This window comes from Ictalurus furcatus, chromosome 17 (assembly GCF_023375685.1).
Source record: "Ictalurus furcatus strain D&B chromosome 17, Billie_1.0, whole genome shotgun sequence".
Taxonomy (NCBI): domain Eukaryota; kingdom Metazoa; phylum Chordata; class Actinopteri; order Siluriformes; family Ictaluridae; genus Ictalurus; species Ictalurus furcatus.
In genome coordinates this window covers 19,794,015-19,817,582 of record NC_071271.1, presented here as the reverse complement: position 1 = coordinate 19,817,582, position 23,568 = coordinate 19,794,015, and the positions used below count along the sequence as shown (strand labels likewise).

At 36.7% G+C, this 23,568-nt stretch overlaps 1 protein-coding gene across 2 annotated transcripts in view; it reads right to left on the bottom strand.

Annotated features, from left to right (window-relative positions):
• Positions 1-5,653: 5,653 nt before the first annotated feature.
• Positions 5,654-23,568, bottom strand: part of LOC128620934 (ephrin type-A receptor 4-like) — a 58,703-nt gene continuing 40,788 nt past the window's right edge. Inside the window, exons 10-18 of one of the 2 annotated variants that reach the window (XR_008388196.1) lie at positions 21,231-21,344; positions 20,512-20,697; positions 15,274-15,335; positions 14,077-14,286; positions 13,254-13,403; positions 10,661-10,869; positions 9,849-10,010; positions 8,155-8,853; positions 5,654-7,579 (exon numbers count right to left, since the gene is read on the bottom strand). Coding sequence is in view for 1 of the 2 variants with exons in the window: in XM_053646303.1 (XP_053502278.1) it covers positions 8,739-8,853; positions 9,849-10,010; positions 10,661-10,869; positions 13,254-13,403; positions 14,077-14,286; positions 15,274-15,335; positions 20,512-20,697; positions 21,231-21,344 (1,208 nt within the window). In the remaining variant the exon portion in view is untranslated. Of the gene's footprint in view, positions 7,580-7,604; positions 8,854-9,848; positions 10,011-10,660; positions 10,870-13,253; positions 13,404-14,076; positions 14,287-15,273; positions 15,336-20,511; positions 20,698-21,230; positions 21,345-23,568 lie in introns of those variants that run through there. The other variant, XM_053646303.1, reaches the window with a different exon arrangement.

The window sequence follows — 23,568 nt, the reverse complement described above, 5'->3', positions numbered from 1 at the left end:
AACAAACTTATCTCTTTAAACAAAGCAGAGAAAAGCAAATTACACAAGTCTCAAGTAAGGCTATCGTGTTGTCATTGACAAAGCCAAGGTTAGAGCAGCAGCAGGGTGACCCATTCCCAAAACCACAAAAGAGCTACAGAGGTTCCTAGGGTTTGTAAATGTCTACCAATTTCTACCATCTGAATTTAAGCATCATTGCGATCCCTCTCATGCTACTGCTTAAGGAATCATCAAAGAAACTACCCTGGAACAACCAAGCATATTACCCATTACACACTCTAAAGCAAGTTTTCACCTTGGTCTGAAACACTGTTATGCAAGTTTAGCATTCATAATAGAGGTTCCTACCATGGAAAAAAAAGGGGTCAGAGCAATCCTATCCAAATGCCACAGCACCCTGCCTAAGATGTATCCATTTGGATTATTCTTTAAGAAATTCAGACCCATATTATTATGATGTCAGAAACAGGGAACTGCTAGCAGTAAAATTAGCACTGGAGGAATGGCGACATTGGCTGGAGGGAGGTGGCTACCCCATTGTGGTCTAGGTAAAGAGACTGAACCCAAGACGAGCTTGCTGGGGCCTCTTCTTTAACAGATTTAATTGCACTCTCATATCTCATATCCTCCAGGGTTGAGAAATGCCAAAGCAGGTGCCCTCTCATTCATGTACACCAGTGATCATGCATGTAGCCACTGATTCCAAACCCACCACTAAATACACCAGAGTAATGGTTACAATAAGATGATTGACATATTTCCCAGGCTCTCTAGGATCACCCAACTCCTCCCACAAATAAGACTGATGTCCCTTCCAATCTTTGTGACACTGTGATAACCTGGGCTTACACCTCCATTGTCAGTGGTCGGCATTTACAGAAAAAACTAGGGTATCTGTTAGTTTGACCTCTGTCTATCCTCCCCAAGCTAATGGACAAGTTGAAAAAGCCAACCAAGAAATCCTCTCCACCTTATCCCGTTACTGCCTGGAGGAATGGTCATATTTCCTCAAATGGCCTGAATATGCCCAGACTGTCTGTGGCTCACACTTTTGCAGTGCATACTGTGATACCAGCCACCTCTCTTTCCCTGCATGATACCATACAATGGTTAACATGTTGGACTTCTGATAGAAAGGTCATGAGTTCAAATCCCAGCGCAGCCAAGCTGCCACCGCTGGGCAGCCGTAAATGTTAAATAATACCACTCCCAATGAACCCTGCTCTCATAAGGTAGTTCCATTCATGCTGTTTTGACCATCCTGCCTCACAAAACCAGGGATAAACCCAGAAAAGACACATGTTTGCAACTCACAAGGTCCCAGACTACAACTCTCCCTCAGTCATCACCTGACCTCAGTCAAGATCCTATCCCCACTCTCAGTCACCTGATTACTAAAGTAAATCACATGTTTGCAATCACACTACTCCTTTTAAATGTTCTGGACTGTCAGAGTTACTTTGTAAAGTCTTGCTCCAGCATTGTGCCTGTGATGAATCCAAGTCTTTGTTCTCTCCCTGTTTTGATTCATTTTTTTTGACCATTCCCTGCTTTACATACTGTACATCATGTCTTTTCTAATACATTTCTGGTTGCCAATCGCTTGACCATTTGCCTGACTCGTGTTTCTGAGTATTGCTTAGTTCTCTGTTTGTTTGCTACCTTTGTTTAATAAAACCAAAAACCCTGTGTGCACAATGAAATATACACTGAAATGGCTATTGCAGAATAGTGACTTTGTGGATTATTTCAAAAAGAGTTCAATATTTTTGGTTTAGATTTTTTTTTTTTTTTTTTTTTTTTTAAAAAATCTATAACACTAACCTAACACATTGAAATTGGTTCATTCATCTTCAGTAACCATGTTTTATCCTGGTCAGGGTCACAGTGGATCCAGAGCCTATGCCAGGGCATGAGGCAAGAATACACCCAGAGACATGTACACTCATTCACACAGCAATTTAATGCAGCCAATCCACCTATTAGATGCTTTTGGGAGGTGAAAAGAAACTGGAGAACCTGGAGGAAACCCAAGAAGACTTGGAACAAACATGAAAAACTACACACAGACAGCCTGAGCTTAGGCTACAACTGGGGATACAAGAGCTGTAATTTTTAACCATTTAAAATTGTAACTGCTTGCTGATGACTTTACAGCTGACCGCTGAGTTTCTTTCTTTCTTTCTTTCCTTCTTTTTTTCTTTTCACTTATGAGAATTCAGCAGTGGATTTATGGTGGTTTCAATTGTTACACATTATAGAAGGTGGCTGATAAATTGTGCATAGCAACAGATGAGCTTTTCAGTAATTATAGTCAGTCAATAAATGTCTACAAGGTTCACTTATAATAAACTGGCGACTCGATGAAGGTCCTGCTCTTCCTTTGAGATCTTTGTGTGTGTCTCAACCAGCTCCCTAGTTCAGTAGTCAGGTCACTGATCCTTCCAGTGCACTGGAATGTTCGCTCCCTAAAAAAAAAAATCCCACAATGCACTGCAAAAACCAGGTAGCATCAATGCTTACTATGTTCCCTAACTGGAAATGACATCATGTTTTCGGAAGCCTCTCAACTCGAAAAATATAGGGGACAAAGTCTCAGCCAACTTCCAGCTACAAATGTAAGTAGCTTGTTATTGTTGCTGTAGCTCTCAAATGATTACTTACGTTGGCGATATTTAAACTTTATTTGACGTTCTAAATATGGTTTGTTTGAGTCAAATGACATTTAAGTGTTTAATGATTTATTTATTTTTTAAATCCACTAGCTTGTCTGCGATCTTGCTTGACATTTTATGACAGAAATATGTGTGATTAAGCTAACAAATTTATATGACATATAAAACGTACATATTTTTACATTTAAAGTTTTTTGTTAAGCAAATACGTAGTCACGTCAAATTGAGTTATCAGTGTCCCAATGTATAGTGAGCCAGGGTCCTTACCAGTGCCCCAACTCCTGTACACAATATACTGATTCATGACCTACTGAACTAAGGAGATGGTTGAGACATACCCATTAACTACACTTTTTTGTTAGCGTTTTGACACAATTTTCAGTCTTTATTAGATTTTATTTATTTATTTATTTTTTGTATGCACAACACATCTGTTCCCATAGTGGTAGGGATGCTAGCATGAACAAAACACACCCAAACAGACACAAACACAGCATATACAGTGGAACGTGGAGAGAATGGAAATTTCTTACTGAATGTCTTGATGTAAATCCAGCACTCAGTATGTTACCGTTATAAGACAGGTAAAAAAGTTTGTGAATACTTCCTTCTTGAACCAGTCAATCAACAGATCTTCAGTCAACAGGGTATAAATTAGCAGGCTATTGTGGGAATCTGTAAATAGATATAAAATGTGAGCTACAGTACTCTTAGATTTGTGAGTTATTTTCTTCCCTCAGGAATATTATTGAACAGCTTTACTGCAGATAACACAGGTTAAAATTTCAGATGAATACTTTGCTCTCAGCAGGTCTATCAAAACTGAAGGGTGCTATATTAGCACATACCTGCTAATAGCAGAGAGGAGCAATAGAAACCTCTGTGTAAATAGAATTCAAATGAATACAATTACATATTAACAGCTGTAGCTTTGTTGCGCCAGATCAAAACTTAATAAAACACTTCCTAGCTAATTCACTACAATTTGGCTAAGAGAAACATTTTGTACATTTTACCAATCCTTTTAAGTTTTAATTTCATCACAGAACTGGATATGTAACAGTGAAAGTTCCTTTACATTTATGAGGTAATTGCTACAGAAGTTTTAACATTTCAGCTGCAAATTAGTATACAATTATTATGTCAGACTTCATGGCATTGAATCATTGAACCTTGCAGATTATTATTGCCATGTGATGAATCCGGTAAGGTTATAACATAGGAATGTAAAATAAATAAATAATAATAATAATAATAATAATAAACTTCTGTGGAACAGTTGTCAATGCTTTACAGTTTAAAATATAAGACCTTGGAATGAGGGAGCTTTCTGGACAGCAGAATAGAGGATAGAAGTTCCTTTGGTTATTTAATAGGTTTGGTCTGAGCATTGAGATTCATGAGTATTTCTACATTTCATTTATGCAGTTGGTTAGTCTGTTTTTTCAACTGTGAAAATATTGCCTTGTGTCATTTTAAAATGTGTTCTTATGTTGATGGTAATTGAGAATCATTGCCAAATTGGAGAAAATAAGATAGAATGAAGACAAGCCTTAATTCTAACATGCATGACACATACTTTAAGCCCACTGCCAACTATACCTATACCCCATTGTGCATTTTTCTTCATACAAATCTCATACAAATCTAGGAGTGTTATAATTTTTACTTTACTGATATGGTTATAGAGCTAATTTATTTAAAGTGAAAATACAGTATCTAGAACAATTCAAACAAAGGAAATTATAGTGCATCCCTCAATTTGTTTTAAAAAGTCAATGAAGATATTCTAATGTTTGTACCACTTTTGTGATAATGTATTATACTAATAAATGGTAGATTTGCTTTCCACAGAATTGAATGAACAATTGAAATGTTTAATATTATTTGTATACTATTATTTTTGTCAATTTTTTAAATACTGATAAAGTTCTTATATTTTCAAGTAAATACTGAAAAATAACAGACTATTTTTTGACATTAAAGGAATTTATTAAAAGTAGCAGAATTTATTTTAATAGAAGGTAGTTCACTCACTGTTCACTCACTGTTTATACAATATGAATTTTGATAATATTACACAATATATTTATAATGTTATATTTGTCCTTATATTTGTCTGAATATGTTTGTTTATTGTACATTTGGTCTTTTCATACTGCTTTCTAGCAAATGTTTCGCATTAATATATAATTCATTCATGGGTTATCACAATCTACTATATAAAATTGATATTTTCATGTCCCCTGTATAGCCCAATAATAAGTAAGTGCTATTTGCTCAGCAGCTACTGATGTTTTCAGGCATTAAAATCATTGAAGTTTTGTTTAGAAAGCATGCATAGAGAAACTTAAGGTTAAATCTTTTCAAATCGATCACTGGTAGTGCATCACTATACACGACATTAAGGTGGGAGAAATGTGGGCACAAAGGGGTTAACTATGTGCAGGTTTTCCTCTCTGCAGCATGAATAACGATGGTGTTACAGCTGAAAGTGGTAGTTTGTCTTGTTTAGGATCATCATGAAACAACTCAGGAGGTCAGACCCAGATACCCTGATACCATTCCTCATTGTAATATTTAGTACAGTATGTAATGTGTGAGCATTCTCATTTGGTTCACTACACAATCATGTCAGTTAAATTCACACGTGGAAACATTTTCCACAGAATTATTAAACTCTTTCATGTTTTGTGCAAAGTGTTTTCAGTTAATGAGAACCAAATGAAATTTGTTTGGTGGGTAAATCCAAAAATAATGCAACGAGGTGGTGGGGAAAGACTATAAGTATAAACAGCAGTGTGGTGTAAATAAAGCAATAGCACAATTAGCATAATTTTCTATTTTTCTGTTCACTAACATGTAAGCAGTCATAGCCAGTTAAAAATGAAATATGGAAGTATTGCTATTATTTGAATTAATATGTTAAATACTGACATAACCCTAACAACATCTGTTGCTAATAGTTGTGGGTTGACATTACCTTTGTCCTAGCCCCATAGGACATAAATTAGCTAAGATGTGTTTTTGCTTCTGATTTGATTCTTTAGATGAAATCACACTTCAGTATAACAATTCCTATCTAGTGTTAGTTTTACAGTATAACTATTAAGTTTTGATACAATACTGTAATAATCCCATACTGAATTGGGGAACCATCTTCATATCAATCCTAACACATTTAAACGCTAAAGATGTAACACTACAGATGTATTCATTCTCACGGAACCACACGGCCTTTTTATTTTCCTCTTTATTTTGCAAACTACAAAATTCCATAAATAAAACTCACAAGTTATACGTGTCTAACTTAATCAAGATACAGAAAGGAAGAAATATTTCAAGCTGGATGAATAAATCACATACTGTAAGAGTCTAATACAAAATGTACAGTAACATCACATCATGTAATACATTCAGATCCTGTTTTTATTTTATTATTTGCATATGCTTAAAACAGATTTAACAATGGAATTTCATCAGTTATATTCATGTCATAGCAAAACAACAATGATTTATGTACATATAAAATGATTTAGTGTACCGGGAAACACATTAATCTGTGAAATGTCCCCAAAACACGAGCTGGGTTCTTGGACAGAGATAAAGGAACAACAGAGATGTAAAAGAACAGTTCATGTCTAGGAGTCTGGGATCTGGTCTGTGGAACTGAAGTTTGGTGAGATGATCAGGGACAGTTTTCCAAACATATTAAGGCCACAGTCTTGGCGTTTAAATTGATTTTCTATATGTCTCCATTATGGAATATACAATGATTTTCTGAAGCTCTTGTTGTATTATCCAGTAGTTCAATACAATAGAAATGTCAGGCATGTGTGTTCACATCATGTACGATTACTACCTCAATTACGTGCATATACAAAAATCATTCATATCTTTTTTTTTTTCCAGCTGAAAAGTGAATTTTCTGAAATATCAGACAGTCTGTAAAGTCAAATTACAAACAAATATGACTGACAAAATGTCAACAGCTTCCACTGTTAAAGGTAGGAGTGTAATGTCTATCAAACCTTCATTATTGATTTCTGTTCATGACATATCACAGCTCTGTTGTATTCTTGAATCTGATTGGTCCGATTAATTGGTTGATTCATTTTCTACACGAACAGCTCTGATAATTCAGAGAATTCCAGCTTTTAGAGCAAATCACAAGTTTATATCAATGCATTTGTTCTAATACATTATCCGTTTTATAATATCAGCTCATTCATAGAGACTTGTATTTTGGATGATCTACATAATCTAGTAAATGGATAAGAAAGGATTGTTATTTAATAAAGAAGAGCATCTAATTATTAAAATGGTGAAGATATCTGCAATGAGAGATCTTTAACATTTATCAAAGGAGTCTCTGGTGTCAGCGTGAATAAGTTTTAAACCACAGGAAAATCTTGAGGACAGCACTTGAAATCAAACAGTTTGGGACGTGCTGTTATAGGAAAACAATTTATTTCAAAGCGGTAATGGATCACACCACATCGTTAATTTTTTTCCTATAACAACCTGTTGTGTTTTAGTTCTTACATAATAAACAACATGAATATATCTTAAGACTAACCAATTACAGTAGCTAGAAGTTTAGCCAACTTCTAGCTATCGTATGCATCGATGGATCCATTTTGTGTTGTCTGCATTTGCTTAGAAACAGCCAAATTCCAAGTGTGAAAAAAAAAAAGAACAGTTCAGGCTAGAATCTCAGACATCACATGATGCGTCTTGGCCCAAATCTGCAGAAAATCTGTGGCAATTTAGAAAAATTTCAAGCTCCTCCAAAAATTGTGGAGTGTGCTTGATTTTGCGCAACATAGTGATGAGTTTCTCAGGATGTCTCGCTGCAGTCTATTTATATTCAGGAAGAAGGAATCCTCATTAAATTCATGATGCTGCATGGAAAGAATTGAAGAAAAGAGAGAGAGATGCTGGTTAGGTGTTGTCCATTTTATTAGAAAATGCACCATGTTTATAATACATTCAGTTCACCTCTCAGATTGGCATACTGTATATTTAGACAGATTTTACACTGGCACTTCACAAATGATATTTATTACAGTATTGCTTTATGTACAATAGAAAACTGATTGTTTAGATCATTTAGGGAAGCTACATTAATCTGTAAAATGTCCACCAAAACATGGACTTGGTCATAGATTAAGAAAAGACATACAGTACAGGACTAGGTTAAATCAGGGAAAGTATTTAAAGCAAATTAGATAGAAAACACAGTTACTGTATTTCTGGACATTCAAAAATGCCTTATTTGCAGGTACAGTGAAGCAAAGTATATGTTAGAATTTTCACATTAGCTTAACGTTTTTATATAGTGATGACGGTGATAGTTAATGTGATGCAAGTTTAAAACTGAAAAAGTATAGTCTGGAAAATATGTTGCGTTTTTGCAGATAATTCTGACTTTTTTTTGAGGAACTCCAAATAAAAGTAGCCTCAAGCCATATCATACCTGGGTTCACACGTTCTTTGTACACTGCATATCTGCTCCTAGTCCTCTTAGAAATGTTTCTGAATTGTGGACCTTTGTTCCCTTAAGATAGTAAAGTTTATTTTCTCTCAAATGATCAAAAGTCACCAGGCAACTTGAATGGAATAGTTCCTGATATACAAACTCGAGCAAAAAACAAAAACATCTGTATATAAGAGGACCCAGAAATGAACCAAAAAGTAACTTGTATCCATCAACAAGAGCGCTGTTCAGAAGATGACCTGAAGGGGACGATGTTGCTTCCCTTCATTCAAAAAAAAAAAAAAAAAAAAAAAAACCAGCAAAAATATTCTCATTGCTCATTCAAGTGTCACTTTCATAGTGGAATCCGATAGGAAATCCTGAATCTATATCAGTATTATTTTGCAGTTTTCAGAAATCCTCAGTCAGGAAGACCTTGAGATACAGACTAGTCCATCAAAAGTGCAGCTATTCCACTGTCTGCTATTGTCCGTATCCAATTAAAGTGCGTGAGTAGTTAAAATATTATATCCATCTTGTTTCCATTTTGTCATTCATGTTGGTTTAAACTGCGCTGTTGCAGATCAGACAGGAAGCTTTATCTCTTCTATTTGTTGTATTCCAGACAGGATTTCCTGGAGACTGTTCAGGATTTTCTTCTGATGCGCACTTGAGGAGATTCCAATTTTGGCCAAATCTCTGCGAAGAGTGAGGAAATGATGAGGGAAAGAGTGCATGGATTAGTACTGTTACAATTACAATGTTTGAATACTAGTCAAATCTAAATAATATTTTCTACTTATTTTTAATGGAAAATAAGCCACTTTCCAACGTCACCTGATGCTTAAACTTGCTAAACTTTGCTAGATCTTGTGGCTAAATAACCCTTGTAAATGGCGTGCTTATATAGCGCTTTACACTGGTTCTCATTCACCCATTCACACACACACACACACAGTCACAGTCACACACTCACACACCAGTGGTAGCAGAGCTGCCATGCAAGGCGCTAACTTTCCATCGGGAGCAACTTGGGGTTCGGTGTCTCGCCCAAGGACACTTCGGCATGTGGAGTCATGTGGGCCGGGAATCGAACCACCAACCCTATGATTAGTGGACAACCCGCTCTACCACCTGAACTACAGCCGCCCCTTGTGTGTTGCTTGATGTAGCAAAAGTGCTCTGAATAAATAGATACCATTTATACCTTACCTTATTTTAATTATTATTATTATTATTATTATTGTATATATTTCTAAAATAAACTTGATCAATTTCCTATTGAAATATAAAAGTGTATAAATATAAAATAATATTACCATTAATTAACAATTTCCAACAGGGATTTGTTGGAGTCACTCTATTTTATCTCAAATAGCATTTAGTGCACTACATAGGTTCTGCATTGCAATTATGTTATACCCTATGTAGTGAGCTTGTATAATTAACAAAGAGCCGTTTGGGATTTGGTTAACTGTGCTAGGCTTAAATAAATAAATACAATTCCTGTGTGAATATGAGGTGAAGATGGCAGAATGCACGTTTCAACATGAAACCTTGCATGAGTTGTGTATGAATGTACAATTGAACCAAAAATCAGTGACAATTAGTGTCAGTAAAATATTTTTAAAATCCCTAAGAAAACATATCTGAAATATGTGTGTACATGTATGCTTGTGTGTAAAAATACTTACTCTTGATTCATGTGTATAATACTTTCCAGGCTGCTGTGTCCGGCCTTAGCGAAGTTTTCTCTGTACTTCTCCAGACCGATAACTTTCAGCCACTCTTCTGCTGAACTGAATGAAGGGGATGGCTCAATGGAGGGGGTGTGGTTTAGTATTGATGGGTGGGACCTGTGGATAAACAGACCAGTATTGTGTTTCATTTAGAAGGCAAGGGCATAGTTTCTCTAGTTTTATGCAAATATGGGATGGCACAAATTCAAATGTAAGCGTAAGTACTGATTTGACGTTTTATATTTATTTATAACAGAAAAATAGGCTGCAAATATAAAATAGCTAATGATTGAGGCTAAAGAGTGAACTAGCTAACTTACAGACAATTTAGAGGCATGAATTCACTATCAATATTTCAGTCAGAAATGTTAGTAAATACTATGAAAAAATGTCGTATATATAAAATTATGATGTCATTTTATTTATCAATCACAAATTGGACTTCCAAAGGTTCTGCCATAATGAGAAGCATCAACACTGTGTCATGACTAAACTGAGCTGTCTGAATATTTTGACTTACAAAGTTGTCAGAAGGATGATCTCTGGGAAATATGGCAACCTTTGGTGTCCAATTTCTGTATATTAACATGCTGTGTAATAGTAGTAACTTCCCATGACTGGGTGTTCAGCTTTTACAAGATAATAGTAGTTCATGGAAAAACCCAACAATTTACATTTTCACACATTTGAACAGAAACATCCCATCCAGGTCTTATTACCAATTGGTCACTTGCATGGATATACAGTTAAAAGAAATACTTATGTACTTTTGTGTGTGCGACCTGCTCGTCTCGCCTCCCATCCTCTTGAGTGTGTTCGGGTTGCGGATCAGTTTGTCCAGCATGTTGACGATCTGGCTGAACTTGGGCCGCTCGCTGCGCTCTCTCTGCCAGCACTCCAACATGAGCTGGTGCAATGCTACAGGACACTCCATCGGTGCTGGTAACCTGTAACCTTCCTCTATTGCCTTTATAACCTAGGAAACAGGGAGCAGAGGTCAGTGTGGCACAGGTAATCTGCTTTCTATACAGTACAGTGCATCCGGAAAGTATTCACAGCGCTTCACTTTTCCCACATTTTGTTATGTTACAGCCTTATTCCAAAATGGATTAAATTCATTAATTTCCTCAAAATTCTACAAACAATACCCCATAATGACAACGTGAAAGAAGTTTGTTTGAAATCTTTGCAAATTTATTAAAAATAAAAAACAAAAAAAGCACATGTACATAAGTATTCACAGCCTTTTCTCAATACTTTGTTGAAGCACTTTTGGCACTAACTACAGCCTCAAGTCTTTTTGAGAATGATGCTACAAGCTTGGCACACCTATTTTTGTTTCTCCCATTCTACTTTGCAGGACCTCTCAAGCTCCATCAGGTTGGATGGGGAGTGTCGGTGCACAGCCATTTTCAGATCTCTCCAGAGATGTTCAATCGGATTCAAGTCTGGGCTCTGGCCGGGCAACTCAAGGACATTCACAGAGTTGTCCTGTAGCCACTCCTTTGTTATTTTGGCTGTGTGCTTAGGGTTGTTGTCCTGTTGTAAGATGAACCTTCGCCCCAGTCTGAGGTCCAGAGCGCTCTGAAGCAGGTTTTCATCAAGGATGTCTGTGTACATTGCTGCATTCATCTTTCCCTCGATCCTGACTAGTCTCCCAGTTCCTGCCGCTGAAAAGCATCCCCACAGCATGATGCTGCCACCACCATGCTTCACTGTAGGGATGGTATTGGCCAGGTGATGAGTGGTACCTGGTTTCCTCCAGACATGACACTTGCAATTCAGGCCTCAATTCAATCTTTTTATTTCTCATGGTCTAAGAGTCCTTCAGATGCCTTTTGGCAAACTCCAGGCAGGCTGTCATGTGCCTTTTACTGAGGAGTGGCTTCCGTCTGGCCACTCTACCATACAGGCCTGACTAGTGGAGTGCTGCAGAGATGGTTGTTCTTCTGGAAGGTTCTCCTCTCTCCATAGAGACACGCTGGAGCTCTGTCAGAGTGACCATCAGGTTTTTGGTCACCTCCCTGACTAAGGCCCTTCTCCCCGATCGCTCAGTTTGGCTGGGCGTCCAGCTCTAGGAAGACTCCTGGTGGTTCCAAACTTCTTCCATTTACGGATGATGGAGGCCACTGTGCTCATTGGGACCTTCAATGCTGCAGAAATGTTTCTGTACCCTTCCCCAGATCTGTGCCTCGAAACAATCCTGTCTCAGAGGTCTACAGACAATTCCTTGAACTTCATGGCTTGGTTTGTGTTCTGACATGCATTGTTAACTGTGGGACCTTATATAGACAGGTGTGTGCCTTTCCAAATCATGTCCAATCAACTGAATTTACCACAGGTGGACTCCAATCGAGTTGTAGAAACATCTCAAGGATGATCAGTGGAAACAGGATGCACCTGAGCTCAATTTTGCGTGTCATGGCAAAGGCTGTGAATACTTATGTACATGTGCTTTTTTTGTTCTTTATTTTTAATCAATTTGCAAAGATTTCAAACAAACTTCTTTCACGTTGTCATTATGGGGTATTGTTTGTAGAATTTTGAGGAAAATAATGAATTTAATCCATTTTGGAATAAGGCTGTAACATAACAAAATGTGGAAAAAGTGAAGAGCTGTGAATACTTTCCGGATGCACTGTACATAAATCTAATTCATAAAAATATATCATCACTGTACTCATCATAAGAGACGACAACTGACTGTCCTTTTTTCAAAGACACTGATTGTCTTTCTCAATTCAGACATTTCAGAAAATCCTTAACGATTTTTTTTTCTCACTTGGTCACGATTCATTTGAATCAATCACTTACAAGTAAATTCTTCTTTGCCTGTAATCTTCCACTAACATGCGGAGATTTTTGCCTGCCTCTAAACAGCCTCTGATTTTTGCCGTGCACTCGCACAAATGCGAGCAGCAGTCATGCTCGAAGCGAGCAGTCCCCCTTGATTGATTGCAGGCGAGCATCTAAATCTGACTCCAATCAAAGTAAGATGGATGGAAACCAAATTCCCCGTCTTGCATTATTCCCGTAAAATACATATGAAATACTTCACAGTGCAGATAGAAATACGTTCCAATTTATGTTTTATTTTGTCTTTTTTAAATAAAGACATAGATACAGTGAAGTGTCAAACCTACCCAGCATGAGATATATCAATTAATTCATTTATTTTCATAAAATATAGAAAATATTAATTGAGCTTTTTGGATAATCCACAACGAACTAACAGTGTTCCTTATGCACAAAAACATTCATAGAGCAGTTCATTCATTGATATTGCAAACTTGCAGTGCAACCATTAATAGTTATACAGTGTGTAATTGTAAAACTGGTATTAGAGGCTTTTGCACTTACATCCTGGTTACTCATGTCCCAGTACGGCCGCTCTCCGTACGACATCACCTCCCACATGACGATGCCGTAGCTCCACACGTCGCTGGCTGACGTGAACTTCCTGTACGCGATGGCTTCTGGAGCTGTCCAGCGAATCGGAATCTTTCCTCCCTACGATTTACACGTATGTTCACACCCATATACTGGTACTGAGTATCTACAGATACGTGACGATCTGTGAAATGTGAAATACTCTATTTCTGCCTCCTACACATGCAGACATGCTCTCTCTCTCTCTCTCTTTTTATCTTGGAATATATTTAGCTTAATTAAATTGCATGCTATTGGGATGAACGTTACGGGTTGTGGTACTGACAAATTAGCATAAGCTTATAAAAAAAAAAAGAACAATAGGCAAAAAGTGAAAAGACATACTCTAGGATCCAATAGTCTGAGTTCACTTCCAAGACATTTACAAAGGCTAATACAATTTTGTGACGTTCAATTTTTTTTCCCAACAAGATTACATCATTCAGTCATTAATCAACATCAGGTCTTAATTGTTAGAAATGTTAAACAATGTCCCTCTCAACTCAAATGTATTCAATTGAACTAGACATGTTTCATGACTGAAGTTTAGTTTTGCACTAGAGTTATGAGGCCAGTGTATACATGAAAAATCCTAAAAGAAAAAAAATTCTCAGCTTTTAATAATGCATATCTGAATAGTAAGAAGTTGTCAAATGATGAAACAGATACAGGTTCTGAACTTAGTGAACTACTTTCAGATGCTAGAAGATTAAAACAATAATTTATTAATATAATAATGCTGTCTCTCTCTTACCCGTGTTGTATAAGCTCCCTCAGGTTTGTCCTCTAGCACTCTGGACATGCCGAAATCAGACACTTTACACACCAGGTTGCTGTTGACCAGGATGTTTCGTGCTGCCAGGTCTCTGTGGACGTAACTCATGTCTGATAGATACTTCATCCCTGAAGCGATGCCACGCAGGATACCAACCAGCTGAATGACGGTGAAACGCCCATCGTTCTTCTGTGAAAGGTGAAAAAATGAAAAAGGACATGAAACTAAATCGCCCGTCAACGTAGTTCACTGGATCCAGCTCATACAAATTCCTTAATGAAATCTCACAGGTTAAAATCATATTTATAAAATAAGCTGGCTGATTTGGGTCTGAGAGTAAAAATGTGAGATTAAAGTGCTAAATAATGACTAATATCTGTCAAATATGAACCAAAATTCTGATTTTAAATAATCACAATTGTTCCTGGCTTTTAGAAGTTAGCTTTCAGGGGATTCACTGAAGCATTTCTGGGATTTTAGTGCAAGACTTTCACGTGTCTGCTAGTAAACTGAGGATGAAAAGGAATTTCACCTTTAAGCACAACAATGACCCAAAGCAAACATCCAAATCAACAAAGGAATGGCTTAACCAAAAGAAGTTCAATGTTTTTGAATGACCTAGCCAGAGTCCAGACCTGAATCCAATTAAATCTAATCTGTGGGGTGACCTGAAGTGGGCTGTGCACAGGAGATGCCCTCACAATCTGATGGATTTAGAATGTTTTTGCAAGAAAGAGTGGGAAAATATTACCAAGTCAAGATGTGCCACGCTGATAGACTCTTACCCAAAAAGACTGAGTGGTGTAATAAAATCAAACGGTGCTTCAACAAAGTATTAGTTTAGAGGGGTGAACTGATTCCCATGCAATTAAAAGTATAGAAATGAAACGTTACTGACTTTCCTAATGAAATAAGAGTCACGACAATGGCTCAGGATTCATCACTACATTATTCCACTTTCATTAGCATCTTCGGAGTAATGAACTGAGAATTTAAAGTGAGTTTACTGATTACAATAAACTGATATCCAAATTCCAGAATCTTCACAATATATTATGCTAAGTTTTAACATTAGTTTTCTGTTCATGTACGTGTGTTGTGTGAGTCCACATCGCACACATTCATTTCAGGTATAAAAAAAGATCTAATGCAATACCGATCCAGCGTCACACTTACTCTGAGAAACACGTCCAGAGAGCCGTTCTCCATGTATTCGGTGATGATCATAATTGGCTTGCCTGTAGAATGCAAGAAACACTGTTAAATACCATTTGCAAATATTTTGCAGGTCACAATGTAAAATAAAAACATTTACACCTAAAACTAAGACTTTTTAACACTGCTGATCTAGAACAGTTGTGCTGAGGAGGATTAAACATGTAGACATTTAATTGACGAGTGCTCATTCTAACAAGTTCTGAATTTTCAGAAAATGGTTGAAAGATGTTGCATTGAGCTGTATATAGAGAAACACCTTGTAGACGATTCAGTAGTTAGATAATAACCCCCTACGTTATCCTCAGCTGAGAATTATCCAAACTCCAAACAAATTCCCTTTTGTTATTTGAGGGCAAATCGACACCAGATCGCTACACACACTCCTACAAAAACACACACTTGGTGCGGCCTCTCTGATTGACAGCTGCTTAATGGTGTGTCCGTGAGGAGGAAGTGTAGCTAAGGAGGCCCAGACAGACACATTGTCAGCCATCTTTGTTGCCGTTGGCCTCTCATGTGACCTCCAGGCAGATTTGATTGACAGCTCTTCGAGAGGGGCAGGGGAACAGCTAACCTTTGAACCCGCCGTCTCCTCCCTGCTTGGATTTCCCAGACACACCCCTTTTATCCTCTACATTACAAGACTAAATTCAATATTTCCCATGTGTAGTGTGTGTGTGTGTGTGCCTGAATTTGGTCATGAACTCCACAGTGAACTCGTTGTTAATGAAGCGTAAATAAGCTTTGAGAATTAGAGACACTAAGACAATATTTAAAAGAAAACACCAAAAAAAAAAAAACGCAAGAAGGCGCAAAGGAGCAGAAGAGTGGGCTGAGCTTCTGCTGTGGTCTCATTTGCATATTATGATTTAATTTGCAGGCATTTACATTATGCAAATTAAGCATTCAGATTCATTACTCCTGCTTCAAAGAGCAGCAGACGTACGGGAGGTGTTTCAGGTTTCTAAGGGGCAGGAAAAGAGAGGAAAATTAAAGCACTGATCGTTTTCATTAAGTGTGTGTCTGTTTTAACCTCGTACCGAACGTGCAGTGTTGCAAATAACTTATAAATAAAATGTCTGCACTTTTATCAACATGGGGCCAGTTGCTCGTAGGAAGCCAGAGATTACAGATTACATTTACAGTTTAAAATGATCATCCTGTTGTCTAGGATTGTTCTTCTTGCAGACAAATTACTAATACAAAAAAACTGTCCATAGATTTTTACACTGTCGCAGCTAACAGAGAACGTTCCGAATGTTCTGTAATGTATTTATCCGAATGTTCTGTAATGTATTTATCCGAATGTTCGGTAATGGAGTTATCAGAATGTTCAGTAATGGAGTTATCAGAATGTTCGGTGATGGAATTATCCGAATGCTCGTTAATGTATTTATCCGAATGTTCGGTGATGTATTTATCCGAATGTTCGTTAATGTATTTATCCGAATGTTTGGTAATGTACTTATCCGAATGTTCGGTAATATATTTATCAGAATGTTCGGTGATGTATTTATCAGAATGTTCGGTGATGTATTTATCCGAATGTTCGGTGATGTATTTATCCGAATGTTCGGTGATGTATTTATCAGAATGTTCGGTAATGCATTTATCCGAATGTTCGGTATTGTATTTATCTGAGTGTACGGTATTGTATTTATCCGAATGTTCGGTAATGTATTTATCCGAATGTTCGGTAATGTATTTATCCGAATGTTCGGTAATGGAGTTATCAGAATGTTCGGTAATGGAGTTATCAGAATGTTCAGTAATGGAGTTATCAGAATGTTCGGTAATGGAGTTATCAGAATGTTCGGTGATGTATTTATCCGAATGTTCGGTGATGTATTTATCCGAATGTTCGTTAATGTATTTATCCGAATGTTTGGTAATGTACTTATCCGAATGTTCGGTGATATATTTATCAGAATGTTCGGTGATGTATTTATCAGAATGTTCGGTGATGTATTTATCCGAATGTTCGGTATTGTATTTATCCGAATGTATGGTATTGTATTTATCCGAATGTTCAGTAATGTATTTATCCGAATGTTCGGTAATGGAGTTATCAGAATGTTCGGTAATGTATTTATCAGAATGTTCGGTAATGGAGTTATCCGAATGTACAGTAATGTATTTATCCGGATGTTCGTTAATGTATTTATCCGAATGTTCGTTAATGTATTTATCCGGATGTTCGGTATTGTACTTATCCGAATGTACGGTAATGTATTTATCCGAATGTTCGGTAATGTATTTATCAGAATGTTCGGTAATGTATTTATCCGAATGTTCGGTAATGGAGTTATCAGAATGTTCGGTAATGTATTTATCAGAATGTTCGGTAATGGAGTTATCCGAATGTACAGTAATGTATTTATCCGGATGTTCGTTAATGTATTTATCCGAATGTTCGTTAATGTATTTATCCGGATGTTCGGTATTGTACTTATCCGAATGTACGGTAATGTATTTATCCGAATGTTCGGTAATGTATTTATCAGAATGTTCGGTAATGTATTTATCCGAATGTTCGGTAATGGAGTTATCAGAATGTTCGGTAATGGAGTTATCAGAATGTTCGGTAATGTATTTATCCGAATGTTCGGTAATGGAGTTATCAGAATGTATGGTAATGTATTTATCCGAATGTTCGGTAATGGAGTTATCAGAATGTTCGGTAATGTATTTATCCGAATGTTCGGTGATGTATTTATCAGAATGTTCGGTAATGGAGTTATGCGAATGTTCAGTAATGTATTTATCCGGATGTTCGGTAATGTATTTATCCGGATGTTTGGTAATGTATTTATCCGGATGTTTGGTAATGTATTTATCCGGATGTTCGGTGATGTATTTATCAGAATGTTCGGTAATGGAGTTATGCGAATGTTCGGTAATGTATTTATCTGAATGTTCGGTAATGTATTTATCCGGATGTTTGGTAATGTATTTATCCGGATGTTTGGTAATGTATTTGACCGTTGCTAAGTAAAGGTAAGTAAAATAACTAAAATAACTTTCATTTAAATCAGAGAAGGAACTCTGAACTATAGTTCCCAGCAGCCACTGCATCACAGTCACATGACCACCTGCTCCTGAATCATGTTCCTGTTAACGAGCACTCGTGTATATTAGCCACAGTTTGCACCGCATTCATTGTCTTACGTTTGTTTATGTTTCTTTGCCATTGTCTCTGTTGCTGTGTTTAGGTCTTTGGCTGATGTTTGCCTTAGTGTTTTGGCACAAGTTCTGTAGCTATTGTTTTGTGCTTTCGTTTGTAGTTATATTAGTGTATATAGCGTATTTAGTAGCATATCCTTCCCTGTTTAACTCTCCAGCTTTAATAATAATCTATCCATTGTTTTTCTCAATAATGTTTGCTATCACTGTCTTTTATTCACCAGTTGTCAAGTTAGCTGATAAAATTCTGGTTTCATATACTTGTGCATAGCAACCTGCAAACAGAAATCTAAAAACAGTTCCTCATGGTATCTAACACTAAACTTTGAAATCACCATTTACATATGCAAAAAAAAAAACTAGTTTCAATTATATACCATCTGCTTGAGCTAGTTTGTAGCAGGTTTGTGCTTCAGAAGTGTAACCGAAAACCAAACTAAAAATCAGACATGGGACAGAATGCCAGAACTTATCAGATAATGCTGACAGGCAAAGGTATTATTGCTGCTAATGTCCACATAAATGTAAGAACAAGGGATGAGGAAATATGTTACACCATTGTAAAATGTCACTTTAAGTGTAAAAGGAAGGCAAATGTGTTAATGAGTTCACACAGCGGCTGCGAGGCCCAGTGTGAGATGGACGTAGAGGTGTGGGGTGTTAAGTGGTGGATATTAGGTAACAGACTGACCCCAAACCCTAAACACATTAAGAGCCACTCTTACACACACACACAGTCACACATACATACAGACGGCAGGGCTGAAAGATATAGAGACACACATATAGAGTGACACTCAATGCCCCAAACCCCCCTACCCCCAACACATTAAGAGTCACTCCACTTGTTGCTCTCTCTCTCTCTCTCTCTCTCTCTCTCTCTCCCACACACACACACACACAGTGTTGTAGGCTATAGGGAAAAGCTATAGGGTGACAGTCAAACACATTTAGATGTGACACTTTGATTAATGGCTCTGAAATGCTACCGGATCTTCTGGGCTTTTTACAACACGTACAGCATCTGTCACTAACATGCGCTGTGTGTGTGTGTGTGTGTGTGTGTGTGTGTGCGCATGTGCATGTGTGTGTACATGTGACATAGAGAGAAAGTAAGAGTAAAGTTTTTGTTAATGCTTTATGGCATAATACACACACACACACACACACACACACACACACACACACACACACATAATATTTATTTATTCAGAATAAGCAATAAAATATAAAATGATAAGTATTAAAAATTAACAATTTACTTATTTGGAGGGAAAAAAGATGTCAGATGTTTATTGCATGTTTACTGACTTTTGTTTACATGTTTACTGACATTTTTCACTTGAGAAGAGCTAAATAAATGTATTGGCTAAATATTGCTTATATTTTTACTCTAATTATACATATATTTTAAAGTTTATATATATATATATATATATATATATATATATATATATATATATTTTTTTTTTTACATTTTGCTGTCTCAAAAGTAGTTTTACATGTACAGCTTTAACATTTTTCAACAGACACTTATCATATTTGCTCCATTCTGAGGCTGAATCACAAATAGTCTTATACTCGACATTTAGGGCACTACAAAGCTTTAAAAGCTGTATTATGTCACATCCTGTATAACATGCAGGGAGTATATACATATATATATATATATATATATATATATATATATATATATATATATATATATATATATATATATATATATATATATATATATATGTGTGTGTGTGTGTGACTAGGAAGCCATTTACTATTTGGCCTGTTCTATATATGACAAAGATCTTGGTAACAATATAATAATAGCAAATATGTGGGTAAATAAATAATAAAAATCTGACACATTATAGTTTATGATAAAATTACCATAATGCCACCTTGTGCTTTTTTTGACACATTTTTTCTCATTTAAAAGCATGCAAGTGTAAGTACACAAAACAATAAATGTAGAAAAATGATTTAATAGTATGGAGAAAAAAAGAGGTGGAGACTCACACATGGTGACCACGCCCTCCAGACGGATGATGTTGGGATGATCAAACTGGCCCATGATGCTCGCCTCGCTCAGGAAGTCCCGCCTCTGCTGCTCGGTAAACCCAGCCTTTAGCGTCTTAATGGCCACACACACCTCACGCTTCGTAGGGAACTTCAGACGACCGCAGCAAACCTCACCGTACTCACCTGCACGTACACACATGGGCTGTCAGAATATATTTTACTTTCTGAAAACCATTTCAATTTTCATATACGTGTGTATTCAAAGGCAAAACATCCACAGTTGATTCTGTAAGTGTTACAAGAAAATGATAACAACTGCCAACGCATAGTAGAGTCTCTTATATGTTGTAGCCTATGTAGGGAGCATATTTAGTCAATACAGAGGCATTTGAAGTTCGGTGCGATTTTTGGATTTGAGTAGAAAAGAATTTAAATGTAGCTAAATATCTGACAGTTACTGATATCGCTGTTGGTAATTAAATAAAAATGAATCTGAAACAAGAAAGTTATGTAATTTAAGTAGAACTGTTTTGAATATTAAATGTGTAACCTTCTCATTCCTTCTGTCTGCGATGGTATACAATTACAGCCTCATTCAGCTTTGAATGCGTTAAACTCCATATGCATTTTAGTAGTTGATGGCTCTAACACACAGACACACACAGAAACTCTTGCTGTGTCAGCATTAAAGCTGATAAATGATAACCAGCTCTTACCGATGCCGATGACTTTCTCAATCTTGATGCAGGAAGCGTCTATCTCCTTAGCGAACTCTCGGATGGCCTGGTTTGGGTCCTCATAGGTAAACGGATCCACATACACCCTCACTCCTACATCACACACACATCCAATCACACACCTTCATGTCCTCTCAGTGGGTCCTGTTTCATTTGGCTAAACAAATCCTAAATCCTACTAATCACGCCTGTGATCGGATTAGCTTCCACTCTTATATGAGCTATTTGACTAGTATGTGTCTGTGTGAAGCTGCTGAGCTTCATGATCATGCTGCCATTTTACACCAGGAGAACCCATCTGTGGTCCTGTCTGCTCAGCTGAGTCCAGTAAAAACTGGTGATGCTCCAATACATCTGATATACCTCAGCAGTTCATGATCGGGTTTAGAAAGTGTTTTAGATCTGTACTGGACTCGGCTAAACATACCTCCCCTAGTATAAATAGAGTCAAGCTTCAATCAATACAGCAATATAATCACACATTACTCAGTACAGATAAAAATACACACAGTACATTTTAAGTGAGGTTGTATTCAACTAGGAGGGCTGGGCAAGATATCAATATATTATCGATATTGTGATTTCACGATACACCTTTCTGAGATCGTTGGTATGTTGATGTATTTTTTACACTTTTAATAATTATAAATGAAATGGTACTGAATGGATGCTGTTGATTTGACGTAATCTTTTAAAACTTAATCTGATTTGTCTTTGTAGGCACTAAAGAAAAGTATCATCAAACTCAGTTTAACCTTTTTTGTTGTTTTACTACTGTTTTGCCGACAGTTTGTTAGCCAAATTATATATAGTGTAAGTAAGTAAGTAAGTAAATTTTATTTATAAAGCACATTTAACACCACAAAGCTGACTAAAGTGCTGAACAGAGTAAAGAAATGGAAAATAGAAAACAGAATAAAACCAAATAAAGACAGATAATAGACAATAGTAAAAATTTGATTAAAACGTCTGGGAGAAGAAATATGTTTTAAACCTCTTTTTAAAAGTGGTAATTGAAGGTGCAAGGCGGATATCCAGCGGCAATTGATTCCATAAACGAGGGGCGGCAACTGAAAAAGCTATATCCCCCTTTGTTTTTAACCGGGATATAGGGACATGCAAAAGAAAGATCTTAGAAATCTGTTAGGTGAATGTGGTGTAAGAAGATCTTTGAGATAGGGAAGAGCGTGATCATTAAGAGTTTTAAAGACAAACAACAGAATCTTAAACTGAATCCTAAAATGGACCGGGAGCCAATGGAGCGATGCTAAAATTGGGGTGACATGATCATAGTTCTTTGATTCCGGGATACGCATCGTGTATTGCAGAAATGTCCAGTGTCGTGATATGATATTTCTGTCTATCTATCGCCCAGCCCTATTTTCGACTCTGTAAGACCACATATCACCACAGACATGTTTACATATGCCATTTAAACTTTGAATAACATAAAATTGTTTAAGATACAATACACAGTCACATAAACCCCAACACCAGATAAAACAGGGAGCTGATAATACACGGAACCAAATAAATATAGGACCACTTAAAACCCAGGACCTGATGAAACACAAAATCTGATGAGCCACAGAATCAGATAAAGCAAGAACCCAAGAATCAAACAAAACAAGAAAAACAGGAAAAAAAAAAACACAGCATGGAACTAGATAAACAGCAAACCAAATAAAACCCAGAACATTATGAGGCAAAATAAATCAAATAAATCCAACGCAGATGAACTCTGAAAGACTAAAACCAGAACCAGACAAAAGGTGCATCCCAAATCACATACTTTGCACTATTCCTTGTCATGTTGTAGTATAAACAGTGTGAGTAGTGTGTTCACACTGAGAATTCCAACAAAAAGAAGAGCATTTCAAGTACCCGGATGATGCACTTATTCAACTGAAAAACACAAGCAGGCCACTAAGCTCCTTAAATGTTTTCATTTCCAGCAGCCATAGCCACAACCACAATTTACTCCGTTGATTTTGGACTGTGCGAGCAAAATTTGCCTGCGGAGACGATTACGCCTCCAGGTCATGTTAGACATAAACACTATGTAACACTAACATAAACAGTAAAATGAAGAAATTCATTTTCATTGATTCTGGTCATTGACTGGGAATTGACTTATACTTCTGGTTAGTAAAAAAAGGTTCAATTTCACACACTAGATGGTAGAATACATAGTGAAAGTGCATAACGTATAGTATGTCTGTATAATACATCATTTGGGACAGAACAATAGTCTAGAATGACATACTCTCAATATATAGATAAGGCACATAAATAAAAGCGTGAAAGTCAGGAACCT